General features: G+C 39.3%; 3 protein-coding genes across 16 annotated transcripts in view; 1 reads left to right on the forward strand and 2 right to left on the reverse strand.

The window, feature by feature from the left end:
* Window positions 1-4: 4 nt before the first annotated feature.
* On the reverse strand, window positions 5-16,581 carry brd3b (bromodomain containing 3b). Of its 9 annotated transcripts, XM_036597983.1 has the most exons (14): window positions 16,525-16,581; window positions 16,288-16,440; window positions 12,776-13,110; window positions 12,516-12,653; window positions 12,222-12,366; window positions 9,784-9,962; window positions 8,880-9,251; window positions 8,591-8,719; window positions 7,523-7,711; window positions 7,025-7,093; window positions 4,958-5,190; window positions 3,765-4,054; window positions 3,059-3,184; window positions 5-2,500 (listed from the first exon to the last, which is right to left on the reverse strand). In XM_036597983.1, the coding sequence occupies exons 3-14, from the start codon at window positions 12,974-12,976 to the stop codon at window positions 2,379-2,381; spliced, it is 2,193 nt and encodes a 730-aa protein (XP_036453876.1). In that variant the 5' UTR covers window positions 12,977-13,110; window positions 16,288-16,440; window positions 16,525-16,581; the 3' UTR covers window positions 5-2,378. The 9 variants fall into 9 exon arrangements, with proteins under 9 accessions (XP_036453876.1, XP_036453878.1, XP_036453877.1 ...); XM_036597985.1 differs by lacking the exons at window positions 16,288-16,440; window positions 16,525-16,581 and adding an exon at window positions 14,862-14,974 and having other exon boundaries at window positions 8,880-9,248; XM_036597984.1 differs by lacking the exons at window positions 16,288-16,440; window positions 16,525-16,581 and adding an exon at window positions 14,862-14,974 and having other exon boundaries at window positions 5-2,497.
* Window positions 14,690-24,592, forward strand: LOC118826922 (WD repeat-containing protein 5-like). 4 transcript variants are annotated; one of them, XM_036597996.1, is made up of 15 exons: window positions 14,690-14,841; window positions 16,314-16,380; window positions 17,250-17,342; window positions 17,436-17,544; window positions 17,633-17,706; window positions 18,880-18,969; window positions 19,185-19,274; window positions 19,367-19,450; window positions 19,538-19,593; window positions 19,688-19,734; window positions 20,575-20,650; window positions 20,795-20,828; window positions 20,952-21,026; window positions 21,130-21,217; window positions 21,965-24,592. In XM_036597996.1, exons 3-15 carry the CDS (start codon window positions 17,271-17,273, stop codon window positions 22,063-22,065), a joined length of 996 nt encoding a protein of 331 aa, XP_036453889.1. In that variant the 5' UTR covers window positions 14,690-14,841; window positions 16,314-16,380; window positions 17,250-17,270; the 3' UTR covers window positions 22,066-24,592. The 4 variants fall into 4 exon arrangements, with proteins under 4 accessions (XP_036453889.1, XP_036453888.1, XP_036453891.1 ...); XM_036597995.1 differs by lacking the exon at window positions 14,690-14,841 and adding an exon at window positions 15,938-16,060; XM_036597998.1 differs by lacking the exon at window positions 14,690-14,841 and adding an exon at window positions 15,938-16,060 and having other exon boundaries at window positions 21,998-24,592.
* The window catches only part of rxrab (retinoid x receptor, alpha b), a 65,994-nt gene continuing 64,008 nt past the window's right edge, over window positions 24,016-26,001 (reverse strand). For all 3 annotated transcript variants that reach the window (XM_036597992.1, XM_036597991.1, XM_036597993.1), the window contains one exon: window positions 24,016-25,447. In XM_036597992.1, coding sequence (XP_036453885.1) covers window positions 25,300-25,447 — 148 coding nt within the window. In that variant the 3' untranslated portion in view covers window positions 24,016-25,299. The remainder of the gene's footprint in view (window positions 25,448-26,001) is intronic.

A 26,001-nucleotide genomic window follows, 5' to 3' on the forward strand; every position in this document is an offset into this window, starting at 1 on the left:
TGGTGGATTTTTGTGATTTATTTACGAAAAAACAAGGGGGCTCAGAGTCCAAATTCCGAATTAGCTTATACATCAGTTTATCTGTACGCCTAAGTCTGTCTGAAAACCAAGCTACAAACTTCCATTAACTCGCTGCACTTATATGGAGCTCTACTAAGATTGACGTTTTACTTCAAAGAATGACATTTACATGTTATAAACAGCTCAAAAAGGTTTAAGAAAGATACTGTAAATCAGCATGCAATACACAAAGGTTTTCGCTCTCATAAAAAAGAACTAAAATATTTAGACCCAAGACGTGTTAACGAATAAGTAATGAATATACATTTATATCTGTAATTATATAGCCTATATATTTATATTTCAGTTCTTTTAACTTTGCTGACATCACACAAGAAAACCCTTTTTTCTTTTAGTGGACTGGAGGAGTTGTTTAAAAAAATAAGGAAAACAAAAAACTCTTTCTGAAAGACATTATCCGTCTGATGAACTGATCGGCCAAACTGGATTACAGCCTCACACAAAGAGATAATGACTTAACATTTAACAATCCAACGGAAATAACGGGAGAGAAGCAACACACATTCTACTACTGAGAGGAAAACCTACGAAAAATTCACTTTACAAGTCTTGACATCTGTTTCAATGTTATCTGAGCTACAAAAGGAAAACAAAAAAGGTAAACAAGCCTGACATACAGGTTCCAACTCAAATCTACAATTGTTTAGAGCAGACCCAGTTATTTTAGTGTGCCAACTAAACTTAAGGCAACAAGTACACATCCACTGTATTTGGGACACAAGGTGGGGCTCAAAGCATTGAAAATGTATGTAACCCATGCCGATGCCAACACCAGGGTGGCATCCCTACTGCAAAAAGAAGGAAATGACCTCTACTACATTCATTATGTTATAGAGTTTACCAGTCAGTTGACCAATTCAGGGACATGGTGAGAAAATATTCCAGCACGTTCTGTGAAGCATTTAAGTACCACTCAAAGCATTTAATACAGTATTCCAAAAGAGATGAAGTCATTAAAAAAGATATTAATAAAATAGAGAAAATACATTAGCTGTAATACTTTGGAAATCACTAAACATAAGCTTCTGTTTTTTTAATTAATGCCTAGTACTGCTGATTGAAGCATTAATAGGAGAACATCATCTTTCTTCGACTAGCAGACTGCAGAAGGCCAGAGAGTTGTAGTCTGAAGTTCGTCAGAGCCAGACGAGAGCCAATTACGCTCATATTATAAATAATACATTTTAGTCACCACTGTCTTTGATTGTTCATTGATTGGACTTGAGAAAGATGACGTATTCTAGAACAAGGCTTATATCATGGGCATATATCATAATGAACTATATCATTAGTGACATAAAAAAGGTTGAGTACTCAAAGACAAATCAAATATAAAAACAAACAAACCCATTTGAACGTATAATATAGTTTAAAAACAATATGTGACAAAATTATACATCAAATACTAACAATGAGAGACAAGCACGGAAGAAAAAAAATTACAGCGCTGAAGTAACCGAAACTACTGTGGATTACACATAGGCCTCTCAAAGTACGGGTTCCAACACTATACTGACACTTAGGGAGACAGACGCAGCCCACGGTACGGCATCTTCCGTTCAGTCCGCTTAGTCATGATGAAGCAAATTTCGATAGAGAATTCAACTGACGTCTTGATACAGCTGTAAGTCAAAAACAGTGGGAAAAAAAGAAACAAGAGCTGCGCCTCACTAGATGAAAAATAAATAAGTCTTCTTTAAAAACGGTAACAATAAGTATCATTACCTGTAAAATAAATCTGGAATGAGCTGAAACGTCATGCTAACATGACCACCACACCAGAAAAAAGTTAGTTGCTTGTTCCTTCAGACTTTGAGACTTGATGAAGCTACTCACTGATACAGAGCCAAGCATTTTACCAGTTTGTCCATTAATATGCGTTTTTCATTTGGCTCTAATGAGCAACCACCTGGAAAAACGAACGGAACTCCTATACACAACTGTTTTGATCTCCACAACTGACATGTTCGAAAACAAAAAAATATATATATATCTTTTTTTTTTTTTTACTTTTTTTTTTGTTTGTTTTTAACTGGTGATACCAGGTGTTTCCCTTTGAGGGCCAGCAAAATAAACCTCGACACTGTTCCACCATCAGCTATCTTTTTCCACTCTTTTCTTTGTCCAAGCCAAGGGCGTTCTACAACAGATTCTTTTAAAATATCCTCTTGTCTTTAGCGATGCTTCTAACTCTTTTATGTAACAGGTCTTCGAGTAAGACACTATCATGACAGCACACACTACTCATTAGAAAATGCAGGAGGCTGAAGTAAGGGGGGGACAGGCTGACCGAAAGCTCAGTCTGAGTCGCTGCTCTCGGAGCTGGAGCCGCTGGAGCTGCTGCTGCCCGAGTCAGAAGAACTGCTGCTGCCGCTCAGCCGAGACGGCCCGCCCCCTGGCGCTGACCCCGCCTTCTCTGCTGGACACAAGAGGCGGAGATTAGCACAATAGAGACGGCACAGAAAACTCGTATTTCATATTCATATTCACTGAAAATAAAAAGTCCTTAAATTAGTGATTTTAGGTCCCTCAAGAAGCACCATTAAGCCCTGTTCCCTTGCCCACCCACGTGACTGTATGTTAAGACAGAATAGACATGCACACAGAGCAAAGCATTAATCATGACAGAACAGAACAAACAGTATGGCGCGCCCTTCAAGCAGCCAGAGACACTGAGTCAGTACGAGTTGCATCAAGACACATACAGGCCACACTCATCCAGGCTGATGGCTGCTCTAAACTTCTCTTCTACCTCTTGTCCTGTCTAATCTTACTGTCCCTTTAGGAATTGGCAAATCAGTAATATTTGGAATCAGTAAGGAAGGGGTCGACTATAGCCCTCAAGTTATAACATAAACCCAGTTATACATAAATAATGAAAGGAACGCAGAAAAAAACCCTGCGGTCTATCCTCCTGCCTGACCTGCCCGTTTCCGAGCACCTGCCCACTTCTATCCGCACACTGCCACACAGGTACCTTTTTTGGGCGGTTTCTTGTTGTTGTTCAGTTGTCCGCTCACGTCCTGCAGCCTCTTTTCTAACTCTTTCTTCTTTTCCTGAACCAGTTCCTCTTTAGTCTTGGCACTCTTTTTCCCAGTGCCCGCTGCAGGAGACACACAGCGGCGACCAGTGAGTCCCAGGTCAGCCTCGCACACCGCCGCCGTGGCAACAAGCAGCAAAAAGCACTCTGCTACTCTGTAACTGTGTTATTCATCTACTGAATTGCATCTAATCTCTAGGTTATCTATCAATGAACTAATGCATACTAGTGTTTTAACTATGATGTAACTCATTCTATACAACAGGCCACTAATAAGAACAATGCTAATAATTGGCAGGCTAATAAAAGGCCAATAAATCTTTTCTTTGAGGTTAGTTCAAATAAATGTAAGAAAACATTTACTAAACACTGATGCTTTAATTAAACCATTGGTGGTTCATACGAGGGGGAAAGGGTGTTAATCTAAATAAAAAGTGGAGAGGTAATCCACCAAAGACCCATGCAACACAGCGGAAAGGGGAGTGCTCCCAGCACAGGCGTGGGAATACTGCGGGCCAAATTAGCTTTCAGAGCACTGTCAGCAGCCAGACAGGAGAGTTTTGTCTGCAGCGGAAAACCGAGCTCAGGTCAGAGAGAGAGAGAGACAACACACAATCTGAGCGAGACCCAAGGTGGAACTTACGTAAAGGTTTGCGTTGCTTCTTCTGTAAACAGGACTTGACGTAGCGCTCCAGCTCACGCAGGGTGGAGGGCTTGAGCGTCTCGAAATCGATCTCGATCTCGTCCGGGTTGGAGTCACGCAGTGACGGTTCGCGGGACTGGATGATGTGCACCACCCGACCCAGTTTTTCGCCCGGCAGTCGGTTGATGTCCAGGCTGAGCTGCCTTTTCTCATCGTATGACATGGGAAGAGCCTCCTCTTCATCCGACTCATAGTTTGCTGCACTGGGTTTGCCACCCTTTTTCGGCTGCCTGTGGGATTAAATGTTCAGTTGAGCTTTGACCCTGAATTATTGCAACCGAAAAACAACATCTTAGTTTAAGAGAAAGGGAAAACGTGTGCAGTACGCAGTGGTCAAAAAATTCACCATTTGGTACATATTCAGTCAAGTTAAGATGCTAAATAAGTATTTAACAACTGAACTGATTTAACCCCTTAAACTTTAGGGTTATTATTCAGTTATTAACTTTCAATGGGCCCTCCAGCCAAAAAATCTAGCCCTTTTTATAAAGAATTTAATTTGCAGCGAATATGCCTAGCTGCCTCCTACAGTGGGGCCACAGTAGTATCCAGTGCAAGATCTTCCAGTTTATACTAGTAAAATTTCTTATGATGATATCTTGAAGGCCGGAGGAACTACAGAAAACTATACTTTCAGATGGATGGTTGTTTTGAAAAGTGTTTTTTTTTTAGGCAGCTGGCTAATGCAGACGAAGCGTTCTGCTAGGAAGCCAAATATCATGTCCGTGTACAGTATTAGCAGCCAGAATTTCTTTATCAGTGTGGTGGAGATTCCCAATGGTTGTTTCACGTATTATGAAATATACATGCTGTGTACTGTAACAAGAGAAACTTGATGGATGAAAACATTATATGCTACAGAAAACTGCATATCATAAGTAACATAATAAATAAAGTTTTTGGTTGAATGTCTTATTACACAGGCTTATTACACAGTAACTACTATAAATTAAACTTTCATGAAAAGAACATGTACTCTATAGTTACGAGAGTAAGGAACTGAAGTATGGGTGAACACACAGGCCCTTAGAGTTTAAGGGCTTAACAAAGAGCACCAAATAAGAAAAGCATAAAATAAAGCCTGACTTATCAAAGCCATATTCCAGGCGACCTTCCTCAGCGCTCCACCTTACCTGGTAGTGGATGTGCTGTTGGGTTTCCTGGCTGAACTCTTTTTCTGCTGAGTTGGCTTGTTCTGCTGTGACGACTTGGGTTTCTTCTCCTCCTCCACCTTGGCCTTGCTTTTATCTTTGTCCTTCTCTTTGTCTTTCTTCTTCTTCTCCTTTTCTTTCTTCTCTTTCTTCTTCTTTGGCTTGCTGACGGGGCCCTGTGACAGAGCAGCCAGCTGTTCGTGAACAGCCTTCAGCTGGGGAGAGAGGGGAACAGGGCCGGTTAGCTAGTGGGAGGACAGGGGCCGACTGCGCTGCTGCTACAGGCCGGAAGGAGGATTTTAGCTGTGCAGGGATTGATGGCAAGACCAAGTGATGAGGGAAGTAGCCATTTAAAGAAAATGAATGACATTTAACTTTACCATATATTCAATTTTTCTACAGTATTACTGCCCCAAAGCAATAAGGATGAAGTATGAAGAAGTCATTCTTATGCAGCAATTAAAGTGATACTCCAATGTTTTGCAGCCAAATAAAAACTTCAGTTTCAGTTTTATAAACAACATGTTTTGGTTACTCTTTTTGTGAAATATGTGCTTCTGAAGTAATACATGACTTCCCACAGGCTTTTGCCAGGCACAGAGCAAAGCAGTAAAACTGCTAGTAGAAACTCCAATGATTTCCATCCTATGGTAAAACATCACAAGAAAGTGATGCATTTCAACCTGCTGTTGAAATTGCAACCTGTTGTTATTTGTATGCCGTGACATGCACACTACACAAGCGACTGCAGACGAGGCTCACATACTACATGATCCTTCACCTGGTCAGATTCCTGATGACCTTAAATCTCACTGTCTCCTGGAAATAAATGCCTATTATGTGTCAAACTGGAGCTTGAGAAACTTGCTGTAGTTGTTTCTGTACTAATTTGTGCAGAAACAATAAAAACTATTTTTAATCATTTTCAAACAAGTGCTCTTTCCACAGACCTAAAGCCCCCTGGGTCCGTACAGCATGCGAGCAGCTGTGAATATTCACTCAGAAGCTTCTGCAAAACTGCATCTGTAGCTGCATCCTTGATCAAATTTGTGGCTTTTATCTTTAATACACTCTTCACCATGACTGTTATTGTACTTGCTTGCAGCTCACTTTCTCACACTCTGATTGCCCCTCACGGTTCCCATTACTTGTCGTGTACGTGTTCACGCTACATAATTTACTGCTAAGCATTTCAAACATGCTTAAAAATCATGTTGCTGAACCGGTCACACTATACAAGCAGTCATCACAGGTGCCTACACCAATTTGTCACAAAATCACAAAACTGGAAAATCGAGAGGGGAAATTTTATCATGGGTGCTCGCCTTTAGGCGTAAGATCATAGGTAATTGAAACAGAATATTAGCTATTTAGCTACTGGGTCAACAATGACATAAAAATGTTCAAGAAAGTCGGTACCGTATTCATGTGATTAAGCCCCTGACATGTTGCTGAACTGTTTTTTGCAGTTGTATCACTGAAAGATCATTTCAAACCCAAAACTGGATCTAGTTCTATTCCTCATGGAAGCCTGTGGGAGGTCATTTTTGTACCAAATCTTCCTTTGGAAGATCATTTTGAAAATGTATAATAATAGTGAACACAAAAAAATGAAAATGTAGTGGACAAAACTACTTTTGAGGAAACACACTGGACTATTCCTTTAACTGGCAACATTCAGTTCTTTCTCCCACTCATATATTAACTGGCTGTCCATCCCTAATCCAAACACCACTTAAAATAAAATAAAAAATAAAATTAAAAAATAAAAAAAACTTTGTGAATCGTGATACCTTTCAAAGTAAAAGAAAAAAAAAACACCACCCCAGAAAACATGCCAATCAATGTCATTCAGCAGATCGTAGAGCAGAGCAGGAAGCAGAACGAAAAGGCAAGCTGAGTGGCAAAGCAGGCTCACTGAGGGAGATGACTGCCCAGCTCAATTATAGGTACGATCTTAACCCTCTACCGCTCACTTAACCAGGTGCTAACAAAAAAATGGAGGGGTTAGTGGGGAGGTGGGGACGGGGAAGTAAAAACATAAATCACCTGAAAACGTTTGGCACACCCGTTTTTTTCCCCCGCCCTGTTACCCTTCGGGTGCTCCTTAGTGATTTGCTGGTACAGCCAAAGTGGGATAAAAAAAATAAGTCATTCTCAAAAATATACATGTATTTTAAAAAACGTTAGAATATTATCACAACAAAATACGTCAAGACCAGAAAAAAAGCATACAACTAACACGAACAGTTACTGATTTGGAAAAAATCAGTTTGATATTGTAATGCATGCAACCCAATGTACCAAGATGCCAACAATTAATGCAGAGGCGGTAGAGGGTTAAACTACCAGTCCTGGGTCAAAATGGGCAGTTTAAAAAAAACATTAAAAAAAGAAAAAGAAACAAACTGTCCAATGGCTCTTACACGGTGAGTTGAGGGTGGGTAAGTAGAGGGTAAGACTGGGTGGGTGGGACTTCAGCCTGTCCCTCCACCCCTGCTTTGGATCTTGGTCGTGAGTGGTGGCACCCACCTGCGAGACACTCACCTGTTCCTGCAGTTCAGCAAGGCGGGTGGCGCGCTCCTCCTCCGAGTCGGAGCTAGAGCTGGATGAATCAGCGCTGCTCTCGCTGCTGCCCGTGCTCTTGCTCACGACCGCTGTGGCCGAGCCCGCTCCAGGGGACGATGGCTCAGCGGGCTCATCCGGCATTTTAGCAAAGCGCATCTCGAACACATCCTGTCAGGAGAGCAATAGATTAGTTAGATGGACACTGTTTAGGGTCAGCGAGAGGAACTGAAATAGCAGACAGGTAATACTATTGATGGGTGTGGTTACTGTAAAACTGGACATCTTCATACGTCACATGTGGTCACATCTAAGCAGAGCAGCATATGAAACTATCTTATGAAAAATTGGGGGCTGTCAAAGTTAATGTTATAACACAATAAATTAATTTACACATTTTCCTAGTTTTACCCTTCCAATCATCCTCAGTTGAAGCCCAGCTGTAACTTGGTATTATTGACTCTATGACTGTAGCACTTGCATTAAAATACAGCTATTAAATGGCAAGTTCCACTAATGATTCTCTAGATAAAAGTTTTTTCTAACAACTGCCATTAAAGGTGAGCAACATGACAATGTTTTATTGTTCTACATTATGCTATCGTTTCTCAGCATATCATGGATTTTGTCAGTATTTAAACAACACTGACGAACTGCATGTTTTATTTCAAAGAGCATACTTTGTTGTTTTGGACTGGATTTTTAGTGCAGTACAGTGTGTGAAACACTGAACAAACATCATTGTAGTTTTTGATGGCAGTTTCTAAAAAAAATGAAATGAAAAAGAAAGGGGCGTAGGGACTCTACTGAAATTTGCATGGTACAAGCTGCGACTCTGGCAACTAGTACGCTACACATGACTTAGACATGGCTATCGGGCACAGACCACTTCTGATGCAAGCAGCACACAATAAACTAAAAGTTAAACTTTCTGGATTCTCCTTTCTTAATGCATAACAGTATATATTTTATCATCATTTAAACACTGAATTAAAAAACATGAATATCTGAATAGCAAAAATTGTTAAAGTGCCCATTGCTACTTCTCACCTGAAGCTTCCTCGCCATGGCTACGACTTCGTGATCAGGCGGATTGTATTTGTAGCAATTTGAGAACATTAACCGGACATCAGCCGCGAAGCTCTGGGCATCTGGGTACTCTCTGCCATCCATCTTTTTCTGAAAGAGCACATAGCATGTAAGGCAACTTCTAAAATCCCTGTAATTATTACTACTGTAAAACTGCACGACATCTTAATGTCTGCCTATTGAGAGGAAATCAAAATTATTATTCAATCAGAATAGACAGGTTTGCTGATGATGAAAGCGTGAGCCGTACTTTGACCGTGCTGAGATCCATGGGTTGCTTGATGATTTCATGGTAATCATGCAGCTCCAGAGCCTCTGCATCCACTGGCTTGTAGAACGGCCAGGCGTACGCCGCATGCTTCTTAGACAGCATCTCCTTTAGGATGGTGTCGCAGTATTTGAGATGGTCGCTGAGTTTGCCCTTCTTGTTGCCCTGCTGGAGCAGCTCATTGTCTTCCAGGTCCTTCTTGGGGGGTTTGATGGGCCGGCCAGTGCTCTCGCGCCTGGAGATGACCTTACCGTGTTTGGACTCCAGCATGCCGGTAGGAGATTCACCTCTGCTGGCAGTGATGGCGCAGGTGGTGGGCGTAGTGGTGTCTGCTTTCCGCTTCACCCCCTTCTTCTGGAACCAAACATAATGACACCCAAGACATCTCATTATCACAAATTTTATGAATTTGAAACTGCACAGGAAAGAGCAAAACACCCATTAAAGTTTAAAATGCAAGCGAAAAATACGCCCCTGCATTGGTAAGAACATTTCATATGCTCTGTTTTACACTGCCTGTCAGAGAGGATATGTGAAATATGGTTTTAGAGACTATGTGGACACCAGAGTTTCCTGTGGTTAACATTAATCAATACCACATTTTTAAGAAGACACTGGGTCATTCAGCAATGTAATGAATGGTGTAAGTAAAACAAAGCACTTTTTAATTAGAAGTTAAAGACAGATCTAAACTAATTTCTAAATCTATTACAAAAATGCCCTCATAAAAGGTCAAAACATCTTCTGAAAATCCAGTGCAGGGGAAAAACTACGCTTTGATAAAATTAATTACATTTCGAATAGTGATTTGAAGCACAGTCAACAGAGGAGCTTCCTGTTACAATGCAAAACATTCCTGCTTCCACATCTCAGGTGAAGGTCTTACTTTGACGACGGGCTGTGCGCTCGGGAGCATGGACGCAGCAGGAGGCACAGCTTGGACGTTGGAGGTGATGGTTGGCACAGGCGTGGCTGCTATTACAGGAGTCTGGGGCAGCTGTGGAGGGGAGCTCGGACACGACGAGGACGGGGAAGCAGAGGACATCGCCAAAGCTTGCTGATTTTCTGTCAAATTACAGGAAAAAAAAAAGGGAAGGCATAATGATTCCACCAGAACTAGACATGACTCCGACTCGATACTGGGCAAAAATACTGAATCGGGTATTAGAAAGACAATAGAATGAATATAATCCAATCCTACAACGAATCTATCCTGAAATAGCACACAATTACAATTACATAGTGTGATGCTGTCAGCTGGGTATTTCTTCCTGTGGGGTAGAGGAGTGTTCGAGTAGTTTCAGCTACCTTTAAATGCTCATCTGAAGTGAAATGTTTTAATTAAAAATAGATCATTTTAAAGCTTAGTAGGTTTTTAGGAACAAATATCACTCTCGTATCGGTATTGGCCGATACTGCAGGCTTCTACAGCGGTATCTATCTCAGTATTAGAAAAGAAAAAAGCTTGGATTGTGTCATTGACATTGAATGTGGTGGTGTGGGTTAATCCTGGCCAACGAAAAAGTAGCTGTTTCTGTCGTTTTATCTACACAATTGAATGATTTAACATGATTTCTGAGTGCTGCTGACACATGTATTTGATGTTTAAAGGACCTGATCTAACAAAGACAAAAATTCAGAGATTTTTATTCAGTTCAGGTTTATGAACTGGAATACACCATCTCCACCATCTCCAACCAAAACTAATTATTTTCAGCTAATTGTGGGTATGGAAAACAGACTTCAGCTAAAATTAATGTAGTGCTGTAGGCTTAACTTTTGAAAACGTTTCATTATTGGAAAATAGGTGAGGGAAATCAGTAGGTTTTCATTCTGATTGAGTAATAGAGAAATAAGCTACTGAGCTAAACTACAGCTAAAACCTGATTTCAGTATTTGAACAGTGGCAACTTGAATGTTTAACTGAGCACTCGAGCACTTCCTTGTAATAATACACTGTAAAAATGTGACAATGTGCAAAGTGGAGACGGTCGATATTAGTTATGTACTATTAGTTGGTGGAAGCTGAGCAGGTGGAAAATATTTCCCAAACTCTGGAAAACTTTATAATATTTGAATATTATGAATGCAACCTCGATGTGTTTTAAAATCTAAAACAAAATTCTTTTTAGGTTGGTACACAACCAGTGTGTTGGGTCCTTTTTTTCTTCTTGTAATTTGTAATGTTGCTGTGATTTCATTTAGATCCAGGTATTTTATTTTTCCAATGTGTACCTATGCATAAAACAATTACAGACTGTAATAAAAAAGTCATATGTAAATGGAAAAGTACTATTATTATTACTACTATTATTACTGCTACTATTAATTGCGCTATGAAATGCAACTGCTTTGCCTGAACACCAAATGTCGCAATCTGCCTAATCACATGAGCCCCCCACCCCCCACCAAAAAATAAGAAAAAATTTCAGCATTTAGATCCAGAGTTTTCTGTGTGTTACTGCGTTTTCTATCACTATATAAAATTTTCACCAGACGCTCATTCAGAAAAAATTCTGGACTGGGAAACGCTTATTACTAATTCATTTAATCAGAGCAAAGACTGACGTGTGATTTATATTCCAGTTCATAAACCTGAACTGAATAAAAATCTCTGAATTTTTGTCTTTGTTAGATCGGGTCCTTTAAACCTCAAATACATGTGTCAGCAGCACTCAGAAATCATGCTAAATCATTTCAATTGTGTAGATAAAACAACAGAAACAGCTACTTTTTGCGTTGGCCAGGATTAACCCTCACCACCACATTCAATGTCAATGACTAATCAGCCAATATTTTTATTTGAATTTTGGCCAATCTCTGGTGCAATTTTCTGATGTAAATAAGATGAGCCGTATAAGTACACTCACACTGTTCATTTGAATGCTGTCACACCTTTACAAAAATGTAGCATAATTATACATGACTCACTGTGATAAACAGGTTCTGTTTGGCAGATTAATATAATAATTAGTATAATTAAGAATTTACAATACCAGTTTAGCCTGTTAAACATCAAATAACATTATTAACTTTGACCTTTGACTAATAAATACTTCTTGAAATGTACTAGTGTGTCATTGTTCATTTAACCCACATAGTGTGAGATTCAGGTTTAAAAAAACAAAAAAAAACAACAAAAAAAAACAACAACAAAAAGAAAAAAAAAACAAAACAAAAAAAAACCATCAAAATCAGCCAGAAATCGGACTGGGCTGTAAAACGTCACAATCGATCCCTCCCTAGAATCCAGTATCATGAATGGAATCGACACGCCTCAATTACCCCCCCCTTTCTATCTCCAGATATCTTTGGAAGGTTTACCTGAGCTAGGGGGTGGCCCAGGCTTGCGTGCTTTGCCTTTTGGAGGTGGTGGCAGTAGTTCCACCTCCTCCTGGGGCATCTGTGCTACCTTCTGGAGGAAAATCTTTTCCAAGGCTTGAGCCATGAGGACAATATCATCCGTAGGCTGAAACAAGAAGGTACAGACATTCTATAAGTAACAAAGCAGTGAGCACTGTGAAATATTGCATGTTTTCCTGAGAATACACTGATGCGGATGGAACACACTGTGTCTAAATGAGACAAAAAATTAGTAAGTGGTCTATTTCCCTTTACCTTGTTATAGATATAACAGTTTGTGAACATAGTGTTGAAATCCTGCATGCATTCACCAGCTGTCCAGTAGTAATTATTCTCAAGTCTCTTCTTGATTGTTCCCATATCCATTGGGTTCTTGATGACTTTATGGTAGTCCTTCATAATAACAAGACACGTTTTAGCTCACACACTTACAAACAATGATAAAAGCAATAGGAAAAACAGTGATTTGAATGGCTTGAAGTAAACAACGGGCCTCACGCCCAGGTTTAACTTACTGGAAGGTTCAACTTGATGGCATCCACAGGTGTGTAGAAGGGCCATGCGAACTGATGCCTCCATAAAGTCTTCACCACCACATTCTGCATGTACTGTAGCTGGTTGGTTTTTCGGCCAGGCTTATTGGGGTTTGTAACTTCAGGCGGAGGAGGGTTGACGATAGGGGGAGGAGCCTGGCTGGGAGACGTGACCGCCGACATTCTGAACAGCGGACAGGAAGAAGTCGCTTGACTGACGTCTGGGGATCTATGAACTTAGTGACTGTGTTCCTCTTTCTTCTCCTTACTCCCTCCTTGATACGCACATCCCATTTCAGGACCTGAGTGTCAGCACGCTGCCAGAAAACACCAAGAACTCTGCGTTACTGAATGTACTCAATGTGACACAGAAACAGAACTGTGGGGTACTGACAAAACTCAATATCATAAGGTTTTTCAAATATACTAAGTATCAGATAACATCTAAGTGTAATAAAGTTAATGGTACTCTACACTGAATGTCTTACAAACCTGCTTTTGTTCTCTTGGTTCTCTTAGAATTGTACCAAAGGGAACCTTACACAGTATTAACCAGACAGAAAACAAGTTTTCTTACTATTTATTTAGTGTTTTATGCATTTTGAATGTACTCAGCAAATAATATACATTATGGTTTAAGTTTTCTTTTACGCATCAATATCACTGCGACGAAAAATGAGTACTATGTGCAACAGTAATACAGGTATGGATGACATCACTAAGCACTACCTTCTGCTGTTCGTAAATACATGAGTAAAAAAATAAAAATCCAAGTTAACAGCCTTAATTTTTCACCAAGATGCTGATCAATGATAAATCTACCATTCAGATGTTCCCAGGCGTACCGTAGCCTTAGCTCTGGACTAAACTGGTATGTGCTTAAAAATCCCTTTAAGTCTAGAATTAGGATCAGCCTTCAGATCCCCACACCAGCACATAAAATGTGCCTTCATAAAAAATATTTTAACACTTTGCTAGCCGCTTCTGACTGGTGGGTGTGCCATCAACACAATGAGACCCAGGTAAACACCACTTGTTTGCGGGATTGAGCAGCTGGACCGTACTGGTGACCAGTGATCAGTCTGCTATGTTGCAAAACTTGATTTCAAATTTTAAAAAAATTGGATGTATCTGGAGAATAAAGTTGTCCAGATGTCATAACCGCATTAAGAAGGTTGATCAGAGACTCCACAGAACTGATTCGTGTACTTGTACAGTAGCAGACGAAGTTAAAAGTCAGCTTCTTGTTCGAATTTTCCCGTTCCACCTTAAATGGTGCAGCTACATGCAGCCCGACTGAGGCACCATTTAAGGTGGAACGGGAAAATTCGAACAAGAAGCTGGCGGATAGAAAGCCAACTTCAGCCTCGTCAGTAACACTTCATCACAAGAAAAACGCCCAAGTTTAAAAAAACAAAACAACTAAAAACAAAACGCTCTCAGTAAACAGTAAAGCCACGTGAATCTGATTGGCTTACGGAGAATAAAACGAGATCGCGGACATTCGGGAGCATTTTTTAATCAAAAATTCACCGCATTGAAACGATCTCGACTACAAGCGAAGGAAGCAACCGAGGTGAACTTCTTTAAAAAGATGGCGGGCTACGGTAAAGATGTGCATCGAGCGTGGAAACGCCGCGGATCCCTCCTCAGAGCTCTCGGAGCTAGCGCTCTGTGGCTAACCGGAGCCTCCATATCTTTTTTCCACAACGATAGCCATTGTGTGCATGCCGTGCAACCAGCTAGCTAGTTAGCGGGCCAATTTGAAAATCTACCGATCGTGCTGCACACTCGACAAACAGAGATCAAACCCGCAGAGTTAGGAACGCCTTCTAATCCGATCTACATTTCCGAAACGGAAAAGCGACGAGAGAGGAAAATAGAGCCCGCTTTGTTATATTGTTGTAGAGCGCGGTGCATCAGCTCCACTGTGTGAGAGGAGGCGAGCTGTGGTGGCTACACTCAGCTGTGTATTCCCGAAAAAAGAATCAATATGCGCTGAAAATAAACTTCAATCGGAAAGATCGAAAAGCGCTAATCGTAAATAGGTATGTTACACTTTTATTACTTTCACTCCAAGCAGCTCCGGCAGCGTTTTCCTTGCAGATTTTCGGGTAGCTTTTATTGCAGCGAAGGAGCATAATAGACGGCTGGGGTCGACACTAGTTGGTTAGTGTTTTGCCCATGCGCACTGTCGCACTGTATTGTGGTCCTGACTGGTAGTGCTTTGCTTGTGATGAGAGCGGAGGACGACAGGGGGCGCTCTGATACAACAACCCAGGCCCTTCCAATGAACAGATTTATTTATTTATTCATTATTACGTTTATTTTACGATGCTTTTTCTATGATGCATACAAAATTACAATCATGGAAAACTATATTAAATATAAATTCGAAACATAAATAGTCGACAACAGTCAGTAAACAAAAACAACAAACGTTGACAACACATTTCTTTTCAGTCTTCCATCAAACTTAAATCTTTAAGATACGTCCTAGAGGAAAGAGCTTGTTTATTGCTTAGACATTTAAGATACTCAACAAATTAATTTAATTAAACTAAGAAAACTCTCGGACATGGTTAACATTTATCATATTTTTCCTAAAGTTTTATATGTACTCTGTATCTAGATTAAAAATAATCAGACAAATCTTTCCAAAAGAATAAAATAATAATATATATGGTCCACTTTTTCTGGGTCTTTTGTGCAAAATGAGCAATTCTGATCTGTAAATATGAAAATATTACAATTACACTGATAATTGCTGTACAAGATTTTTGATTGTGCATCTCAAATTTTATTAGAGATGCAAAACATCATTTTCACCTAAGCGTCCCTTTAAGACCCCTCTGTTGTTTTTGTTTTCTTCACTGTGTTTTGAATGCGCATCTCAACGTTTACATCTCAGGTTCATCTATAAGGAGAAGTTGCAGAAATCTAGACCCTTATATAGTTTTGCCCCTGAATATGTGCTTCCTTGGGAACACACCGATCCTACATCGGCTCTTATCAAGAGTTGTAGCATCACAATTTTGTGCTGTCCATTCTTTTTGTCCGATAGCTGAGTAAATAAGGGGAGAAACATGTAACGTAGGCATTTTTACAGTCTGAATACTGCCGCTGGCTGTTCCGGTTACCGCGCATGCGCCGAACAGACTTCAAACGTAGCTGTTAGATATGTTTTGAAAGTTAAAGCGTGTTTTCTACGTAGTTTTGACTTAAAATATTTTCCCCAAAACATGCGGATTTAAGTTAGAATTTAAAGTAAGTAAGACTATCTCCTTCGCAGTCAGCTGCTTTAATGCGCCGTTAAGGAAATTTGACTATAAAACGGAAGTACGGCAAGCTTGTCAGCGGCTGGCTAATGTTATTAGCCGCGCTAGCCAAGTGGCTGCAGTGCTGAAGCTACAGTAACAGCTCAAATGAAAGCTGGAACATTAGAGAGTTAGCCGAAGCCTGAATGATGGGGTAACTGCTTATCTTTAACTTACGAATGTCCACTGTGTCTGACTCGCAGGTGGCTCCCACACTTCGGCCAGGTGGAATAGTTGGCACGGCTCGCACCAAAACAACCAGTGGTCCAAGTGAGTGTGGACATAGCTAGACCGCCTTAACCTGCCTTACCCATTCACCCCAGTACAGTCCTGCACACATACATACTCAGATTAGCACAGTCATTTCAAAATTCATCAAAGAAGGCAGATAAGTCTGCAAAAATGTCCACCTACACCATATGTCCAAAGGTTACATTGCACCTACACAGCGTGTATAATCTCCATAGAAAAGCACAGGCACTCTGGAGCTAAACAGGTGCCTGAATTCACCATGCCCAATGCCAAGCGTCAGTTAGAGGGGTATAATGCCCCTCAGCATTGGGCTCTGGAGCAGTGGAACTGTGTTTTCTGGAGTGATGGATTAAATTCAATACCTTTGGGTTGAGGTGGAGTCATATTTGTGGTCCAGAACTAATCATCCAACGTCAGTACTGGACCTTACTAATGCTCCTGTGGTTGAATGCTGTCAAACCCTCACAGCAATGTTTTAATATCTAGTGTAAAGCCTTCCCAGAAGAGTATAAAGAAAGGGGAAGCCTTTATTAATACCCTCTATTTCAGAAGAAACATAAGATGACACATGCATCTATCTATCTATCTATCTATCTATCTATCTATCTATCTATCTGCCTGTCTGTCTCTCTAGTTATCTACCTGTCTATCTGTTTGCCTGTCTGTCTGTCTACCTGCGTATCTGTCTCCTTCGACAGGGCTGGAAAACACAAGCCTCCTTCCCTAAATCAGTTTATCATCCTAGGCATCCAGGAACAAATTTGAAAGGGCAGTGAAGACCTTTCAGTAACATTAAATTCAACAAAATCAGGCAGTGTTGAATGGCTTTACATTTCTTCACTGCTAGTCTGGACTGCTTCTGTGTGACTTGCATTTCTTTGTCATAGCGTGTTTGATGAGTTGCAGTCATGGCAACAGAAGAAAAGAAAGCAGACACTGAGGCAAATAAAACACATTCATCATCAGCACCAGCCACAAAGGTACAAACTAGAGACCTCAATCTCATAAACATACACATGACAAGCTAGTTGTCTTTTTTACCCATGTATCTAAAAATGTAATTTTTTTTCTAGTCTGCTCCAGTCAAGCCAAACTATGCCCTGAAGTTCACACTCGCAGGACACACAAAAGCGATATCGTCTGTTAAATTCAGCCCGAATGGTGAATGGCTGGCCAGCTCATGTAAGAGTGACTTCTTTTGTTATGTATAGACAGATTTTTTTTGTCAAGTAAATCTATATGATTACAGCATTAACGTGCTATTTTTCAGCGGCTGACAAACTAATCAAAATATGGGGAGCGTATGATGGAAAATTTGAAAAGTCTCTCTCTGGACATAAACTTGTAAGTATTTTCTGTCATTGTGGTTTTAAGTGTTGTTTCATTTTGTTTAATTTTATCTAATGCTCATATTGTAAAGCAAGCAATGCTGATCTCTACTAGGGTCCCTAGATGCCTTGTTGACAGTGGTTTCCACAAAAGATAATACGAAAGACCCAAAGACGAGACTGAGGGATTTCAATACATTGTATACATTTTACATTTTCCGATACGTACTGAAATAGGTGAACCTTTCGTCTGGGAGTATCCTATAGGTGATCATGAATGGGGAGCGGCTTATGTAACGCAGGAATCCACACTTAAATGCCTGTTTTTTGTTTAAAGAAATTTTAGGGGTTGTGATTTTTGTTTGATATTATTTACAGGGTGATGTGGCAAACGCTGAAAAAAGTTCTGTTGGAGAACTTTTATTTGTCTGAACCAAACCAATCTGTGTAGTATATAATTAGAGCTCTGCAGAATAATTTAGAATATTGTGAACATACAAAATATCAAAAATCATATAAATGTCTTATTGAAAATCGAATTGAATTGAAAATCGTACTGAACCTTAAAATATTTGCATCGTTATGCCTCTAGTGTGCTTGCATGTAAGCTTTTTGCATGATGCACATTAAGTGTATTAATTGTATTAATATTAACATATGAACACAACGTACAAATTCAGGTACTTCTTGTTTTTTGCAGTATCAAAAAATGTATTATTGAGACACCACTGCATTGTATCGAATCAAGCTTTTTCATAACCGTAAACAGCAACACTAAACAATCCACCACATTAGTGCTTCTTGGAGTAATAACTGCTTTATATTCTTGATATCTATGTGATATGATTCGTATACATAGATATCAAGAATATAAACATATTTTTCATGCGATTCACAATATAGACAGACACAGTGACCCACAACAGGACCAGAGAGGTCTACCTCCGTTAGAAAACTGTCCCTGGTTGGTCAGAAACTTGCCCTCTTTGATCCAAGAGTTGTTACATGAACTGCAATCTGAGGTTAGGCAAACAGCATAAGTTGTCATGGTGATGTCACCAGCAAAAAGTGATCACTGAGGTTAAATATAAGTTTAAAGTTAGCTGGCTAAGCAGGAATTCCTGCTTTGTGAGACAAGCCCTTGATATTCCTGTGTGTGTTTTAACTGGGATCCCTTTTCTCTCATTAGGGTGTATCAGATGTGGCATGGTCCTCAGACTCAAATCTTTTGGTGTCTGCATCAGATGACAAGACTCTGAAAATTTGGGACATGGGTACAGTAAGTGGCAGTGTTAACAGCATCCCTGGTTTGATGTCCTTACTGTTAATATCACACGGTTTTATTGGTGGTATAAATAGAAACGCTCAGAGTATTTGAAGGAGTACATTTAAATTAGTCAACAAGTACTGCCCATCTTGGTCTCTCATTGTATCCACTGTTGGATTGTAACATATCACGTTTAATCTGACTCATGTTTAATTGTTTAATGTAAGGGTAAATGCCTGAAGACATTGAAAGGCCACAGCAACTATGTATTTTGTTGTAACTTCAACCCTCAATCAAACCTGGTGGTGTCTGGATCGGTGAGTACTGACTGATATGCCTTGAGTATTTCAGGTCATTCATTTGCATTTGTGCAAATTAAATTGAGATGTGACTTTATGTGTCCTGTCAGTTTGACGAGAGTGTGCGGATTTGGGATGTCAAGACTGGCAAGTGTCTAAAGACCCTCCCAGCCCATTCTGACCCTGTCTCTGCTGTAAGTAGCAGGCAAAGTAAGTTTCCTACTGAAATAATCACACTCTTATGATAAAATCAGTCAACATTTCTGTGTTGTGTTCTCAAGGTTCACTTTAATAGAGATGGCTCTCTGATAGTGTCCAGTAGCTACGATGGCCTCTGGTAAGTTTTCCCCATTCACTAGATGGAACAATGATCTTAATTTTCTTTGTTAATAGTTTCATGCTTCATGTGAACTTTCACATTTGGTTTTCAGCCGAATGTGGGACTCTGCTTCAGGACAGTGTCTGAAGACTCTTATTGGTATGTGATTGCACTCCATGAACTTTGCTAACAATTGCACAGTGCTAACAATGTTAAGAATTTTTGCCTTGCACAACATTCCAACAAGAAGGGCTTGTGAGATACCTTTAAAGGGTCCATTTTAGCACCCCTGAGGTCCACTCATGACATTTTTGTGGGTTTATTTACCCAAAAGTCATAATTTAGTTTCATTCCATTTCCATTAAAAATGTTGTTTTTGTTACTCTGCCTTCAAGACATATATGATATATGACTGTCTTATTGGTTGTCTTCATTCAAAAAGCAGTCTGGGCTGAAACATTCCTTATAATTTCAACATGAATAGGTTGGCTATACACCACAAGTCAAAGGTTTGTAACTAACAATGCATTTTGTGTGATGTTAAAAAAAATCTAAAAGAATTTAAAATAGATACTAGTTCTTATTATCTAAAATAGATATTAGAAGTTAGTTCCATATGTGTTATTACGTAGTTTTAATGTATTTATTATTCAAAAATGCAGAAAATAGTAAAAATAAGGAGCGCTGTTTTATGAGTAAGTGTGTTCAAACTTTTGACTGGTAGTGTATGCTAATGCATTGGTTTTGTGACGTCACAACTTAGGTTCCATATACGGGCTGTGTGGGCCAAGAGGTGAATCATATGTTTTGAAACATGTTTGAAAACTAAAAGTGAGAGAAAATCGGTGTACCATGGTAAACACAATACCCTTACTTGCTATAGATCTCTGTCAGATATTACAAAAAGACTAGTATTGTTTTGTATGTCAGTTGATCTTGATCTCTGTCACTACGTGAATTGTGTGGATAGAACTAATGCTGACTTTTCCTGGGCTTCAGATGATGACAACCCCCCTGTCTCATTTGTGAAGTTTTCACCCAATGGCAAATACATACTGGCTGCAACCCTGGATAAGTAAGTGACTGCCTTCCCTCAAACCGTGTGTCTGTGCTTGATGGCCTCTGCTATGTGTTGGACCACATCATAGTTACAGTACAGTACAGTAGCATACACAAACATTCCCTTTCTGTTTTTCCATATACTCTCTGTGTCTTGCAGTACTTTGAAGCTTTGGGACTACAGTAAAGGAAAGGTAGGTTGTTTTTGTTGTGTTGATATGCTTATAACCAATCAGCAATTCCTGCAGTCATGAAACAGTTATCTGACTCAGATTACCCGTATATTGATTTATGTCCCCCATCACCTGTATTTGCAGTGTCTGAAGACTTACACTGGACATAAGAATGAGAAGTACTGTGTGTTTGCCAATTTCTCTGTCACTGGAGGCAAGGTATATAGCGTTCTAAAAGCCTTTATTACATTGATTGTAGCTTTTGGACATAGTCAAAGTTAGTCCCACTTTAAGTAACTTGAGCCTTCTTACTTCCATCCAGTGGATTGTCTCAGGCTCTGAAGACCACATGGTGTACATCTGGAACCTGCAGACCAAAGAAATAGTGCAGAAATTACAGGGGCATGCAGGTATGATACCCAGCACTGCTCATATAATTTGTATTACTGGCAGGATATCTTACACTCATAAAAGTAAATGTGCCAAGAAGGGTTATTTGGAGTGATTCTTTGGAGTGGTGCCATAGAAGTAACGCTTCTAGTTCCTTAAACAGCTTTTCAATGGATAAACCATTGTTGGAAATGAGATGTGCGTGTGAATGTGAGTGTAAAGGTCCTTTTTAAAGGGCTCATATCATACAAAACCCCTTTTAAATTAAACTTTGATGTAGTATATAAATAGGGTTAAAGTTTCAAAACATACTAGTCCATATATTGAAACCGAGCTGCAAAAACGGCCTGTTTTGAATTCAGATTTTTTGTGATATCTTGAAAACCAACAACAGCAGTTTAGCTCCGCCCATTCACACTGAATTTATAAGGAATATTTCAGCCAAGAACTGCACAATACAGGGCAACAAATTAGAACAGAGGTCATTTACATATATCAGTCTTAAAGACACAGTAAGAAAAACAAAAAAAAAAAAGCAAGTTTTTGCTACATAAACCTACACAAATGTCATAAGTGTGGGATATAGGCTCTTGATAAAAAATTTATATAGCCTTCACATAATGTATAGCGTCTATACTAGTTAAAGGTTTTTCCAAGAACATTACATCCAAGCTATTAGAACCATTTAAGGACTCCTTTTTTAATTATAAGATTACATACAAGGTTGTGGTCAAACCACTGCAAACTGCTTTGTGCTTTTTTGCTAGATGTGGTGATTGCAACAGCATGTCATCCTACAGAGAACATCATAGCATCCGCGGCTCTGGAGAACGACAAGACCATCAAACTGTGGAAGAGTGATTGCTAAAGTAGAGGACTTTTTAGAGACGTCTGGCGTCTGAGGAGTTATGAGGAATGTATGCTGTGTTCTTGATGATGGTTTGGACAGTTTAATAGTGCAGGTTAACTGAGAGAGGGGCTGGTCCAGTCTGCTCAGAAAATTGACAATCTCCCAATGCACTGTTCCCTCTTTATGAGGTATTTTTATATGGTAAATCATCTTTACAGTCTTTTATGAGTTCTTTGAGGATACATTGTTGGTATCTATTGAGTGAGGTATCAAATCAGGGCCCAGGAGCATTCTACTACTGAGATGATCTTAATATGAACTGGCTTTAGTGCTTTATAATGTGGTTTCTGCAAAAAAGTGAAAAGAAGGAAATGTGGACGATTGTAACCTTTGTTTTTCATGGTTTGCAATTTTGTTGGAACGGGTTCAACATGAGGGACTGGATATTCATTTATGAATAGCTAACTGTGTAGTTAATTAACTGTTCTGTTAATAGGCTCCTGTAGGGTGAAGTGTGCCCGGCCTCTACTTTTAGGCCTTGTGCTTGTAAGCCTTATGCACTTACCAAATAGAATGTGGAAACTAACTAGCATCTTAGTTTAATTCACTCACATGCTGATATCAGATATCAGCATTGCAATAAGACCATAGTACTTTCAGTTTTCATGCATTTGTCAGTTTTTTTTTTTTACTTGTTTTCTTTTACACACCCTTTGAGTTTCAGCCTATTTCAGTATTCTGCCTACCATATCTAGCTTGTGTGAGAAGCTATGAAACAGGTGTACTTTGAAATGTATTTATGTGAGGTTTCCTTTTATTTTGTCTGTACTGATTTAATATAGAGAAATCGAATGACTCGTTCTATAAAACTCTAATGAAGACAACACAATGTTGTTCAGAATTGAGAATTTAATAGTCCCTTTAACAATAAACATTGTATGATAGGGCAACACACAATTCACTCTCATTTTTACTAATATATAAAAAAAATGTTTTCTGCAATTTCCAGGTGAAGCCCAATGAAACAAAAGTAGCAAAATAACTGGGGAAAAGTTTAAATGGCAGCCTCTCCCTTAGTCCTGTTCTTAGGGCATGCTCCCCTCCATTTTAAAAATCAACATTTACACCAATAATGTATGCAACATTCAATAGAATTAAAGACAACCGCATTGGATTAAAAGGTTAAAATTACAATTATACAAAAATAGATTTTTTCTTTAAATCCATCTCTAATTATTTGCTCACACGATGACCTGGTTTTCTTGGGGAAAGCCCACCAAAAGCAGAGTAGCTGCAGCAGGATTCTATCAGCTGAGACAGCTGGTCTAGTAAACCCTGTTTGACTTGCCCACCAGGTTTTCTTCCACTACCTAGGACTTTTCCAGAGTCAGACCTTTAGACTATTGGGCTGGAATTGCAAGAAGAGGTATTATGTTCTTCTTACCTGTTTGCTGGTGTGGCGTAGTTTAAAGCCTAATGACTGTTTTAAAAATGATTTGTTACTGAGGGGCAAGATTTTAGGCAAAAAGAAAATCAGGTAAAAACATTTAACCCTGGGCAACATATGAGAGAATTCTTTTATTAATAACTCTTTTTGTTTTCTTGTGTGAAGAAAAAGTATGTATACAATTTATCTGTATATGAGCCTGAGTGGTAGCCTCTACTTTCACTGAGTTAAATACTGTGACTGTTGAGACTGGTGATTGATCAGAGACTCTGAACTTCAATATCATCACTTTTTGTCATAAGAACACTGTTTTAGTTTAGCGTGGCTCAGCCTGCAATTTTAGAGGTTCCTTTGCAGAGTGGCTTCCGGCAAACATAACCACAATTTGCTGTTCTTTTGTTCCTTATCGTACGCAAAAGTCATTGCACAACAGGACTAATATTACTACATACAAAATTTGTTTCAGCACGTTTTATACTGTTGCATCAACCTGAGGTCTGAAAATGGTCATTTTGCAATGCTGGCCAAATCTGACAAACAATGCTTTTTTTTTTTTTTACATTTTCAAATTCAAAATGATTCACTGTTAAAAGTTTAGACAATGATTCACTGTCTAAGCTGTACCGTCAGCTCTTAAACACTAGGGGGCATACTAAGCTCTTCCCAAACCTTACATATCCCTGAGGCCAGACCATCATCTGGATTCTCTTAACTAATTGCATATTTTCATAGCACAAACGCTGCCTTGCTGGGAATCATCAGATGATATATAAACGCATTGAAAATCTTTGGAAATGCTTGATACATAATTGAGATGAATTATAGAGGCAAAACAATAGAGAAATCGAATGTCTTCTAAATATTTTACACAACTCTAACAATGAATCATTCTTTTTTTCTATAATAAAACTTGAGTCAGGCCAAGAGCACACCTGCTTCTTATTCTTGCTAGACCATTCTGTCATTCATATACCTCTTCCAAAAAGAGAAGTACTTTCTACTACGGCCAAACAACACTGCAGTTTCCTCCTTGTGGGAACTGACTTCTGGCAGCCTTGCTAATGTCAACACTGTTTGACAAAAAAAAAACAAAAAAAACAGTAAGTGCTGGAAATACAACCATTCATTTCTCTTGTATCTACCTCCAGAATTCCAGATACCAAATTAAAAATTTGCAAATTACATACGATTAACACTGAATATTACGCACATACAGTACAGTCCATAACCGAAAGGCAGTGATGAGGTGTCGGAAAAAGGAGTCACGTGGTACCGAGAGGCGTATAAGAGGTAATGCGAGAGTTTTGCATTCTTTCATCAAACCTACACACTCACGCTGACATGAATGTGTACAGAGATGAAACTGTTTGACCATGAAAAGAATGGAATGCAGAGGTAGGCCTCCATGAGGCAGAATAAACAAGAAATCATTAGACCTTAGGAGTTCTTATCTTCTAAAAATCCATAGAACCAACTTTGTGTAACCTCCCAAGCATGAACTCATGCATACCAGCGATGACTCTCTTAATCCGTCTTCCCTATAAATTATTCCATACTGAATGGTCTTTATGCAATTACTTTGATTTAGAAATTCCAAAGGTGAAGCACCAAAGCAGAACTGCTTGTAGTTCACATCTCTTGGACTGTTAGGTAAGATGTTCATCAGACTAGAAAAAGCAGGCTTCACTGAGATGCATCCTGTCATGGCCTCTCGAGGTGGTCTGTGCATAAGGCTGCACATGCGTCGTCATTCTTTAGAGAGATTCTGCGAAACATTGTCAAGGGTGATCTGAGGCACTCTTCCATTATGTCATTTGGTGTGGCGCCTCTAGCATTTCCATCAAAAAAGTGTCGATGGGTGTGTCTCCAATTAATTTGAAGAAAAACAGGTGCTCCAGACACTTCAGGCCGATGGATCGCAGAGCAGGCAGCCGAAGTAACAGTTTGGCAAATCTGCTCAAAGCATGAGAAAAAACACAGAATTTATTATAAACACAATTAAGAAAGCATTTATGATTGACTCTTCAGCACACTGGTTGAGACAGACTCCATAAAACTGAGGTAATGGGCTTTTTCAAACATCAGAATTAGATTACAAGGATTTTACATGTGGTGTTTCTCAAGGATTAATACTAAAACCACTAAACTGTCTAATTCACATGAATAGTATTCATTAAGTGTACCATACAGAACTACATATTCAATCCATTTCAGTTCTTTAATGTCTAATCCACAAGAATCTGCATATCGCTGCTGTTGAAACCTTGTATCTTCATTTCTGTAATTTTTCAGTTTTTGACAATTTTAAAATGCCTGTTACTCTTTACATTGTGTGAATTTCATGATGAATGAACCAAAAGAAATGCCCCAAAATTACTTAGAAAAAAGTCCACTGTCTTACATTAAAAGTAAAGGAGGTTTTTTCCTTCTCCTGTAAAGTTATCATTTGGAGATACAAGGTTTTGTTCTGACAGCAGCGATATACTTATATCTAAAAAAATGAATGG

This window comes from Colossoma macropomum, unplaced genomic scaffold (genome assembly GCF_904425465.1).
Source record: "Colossoma macropomum unplaced genomic scaffold, Colossoma_macropomum, whole genome shotgun sequence".
Taxonomy (NCBI): Eukaryota; Metazoa; Chordata; class Actinopteri; order Characiformes; family Serrasalmidae; genus Colossoma; species Colossoma macropomum.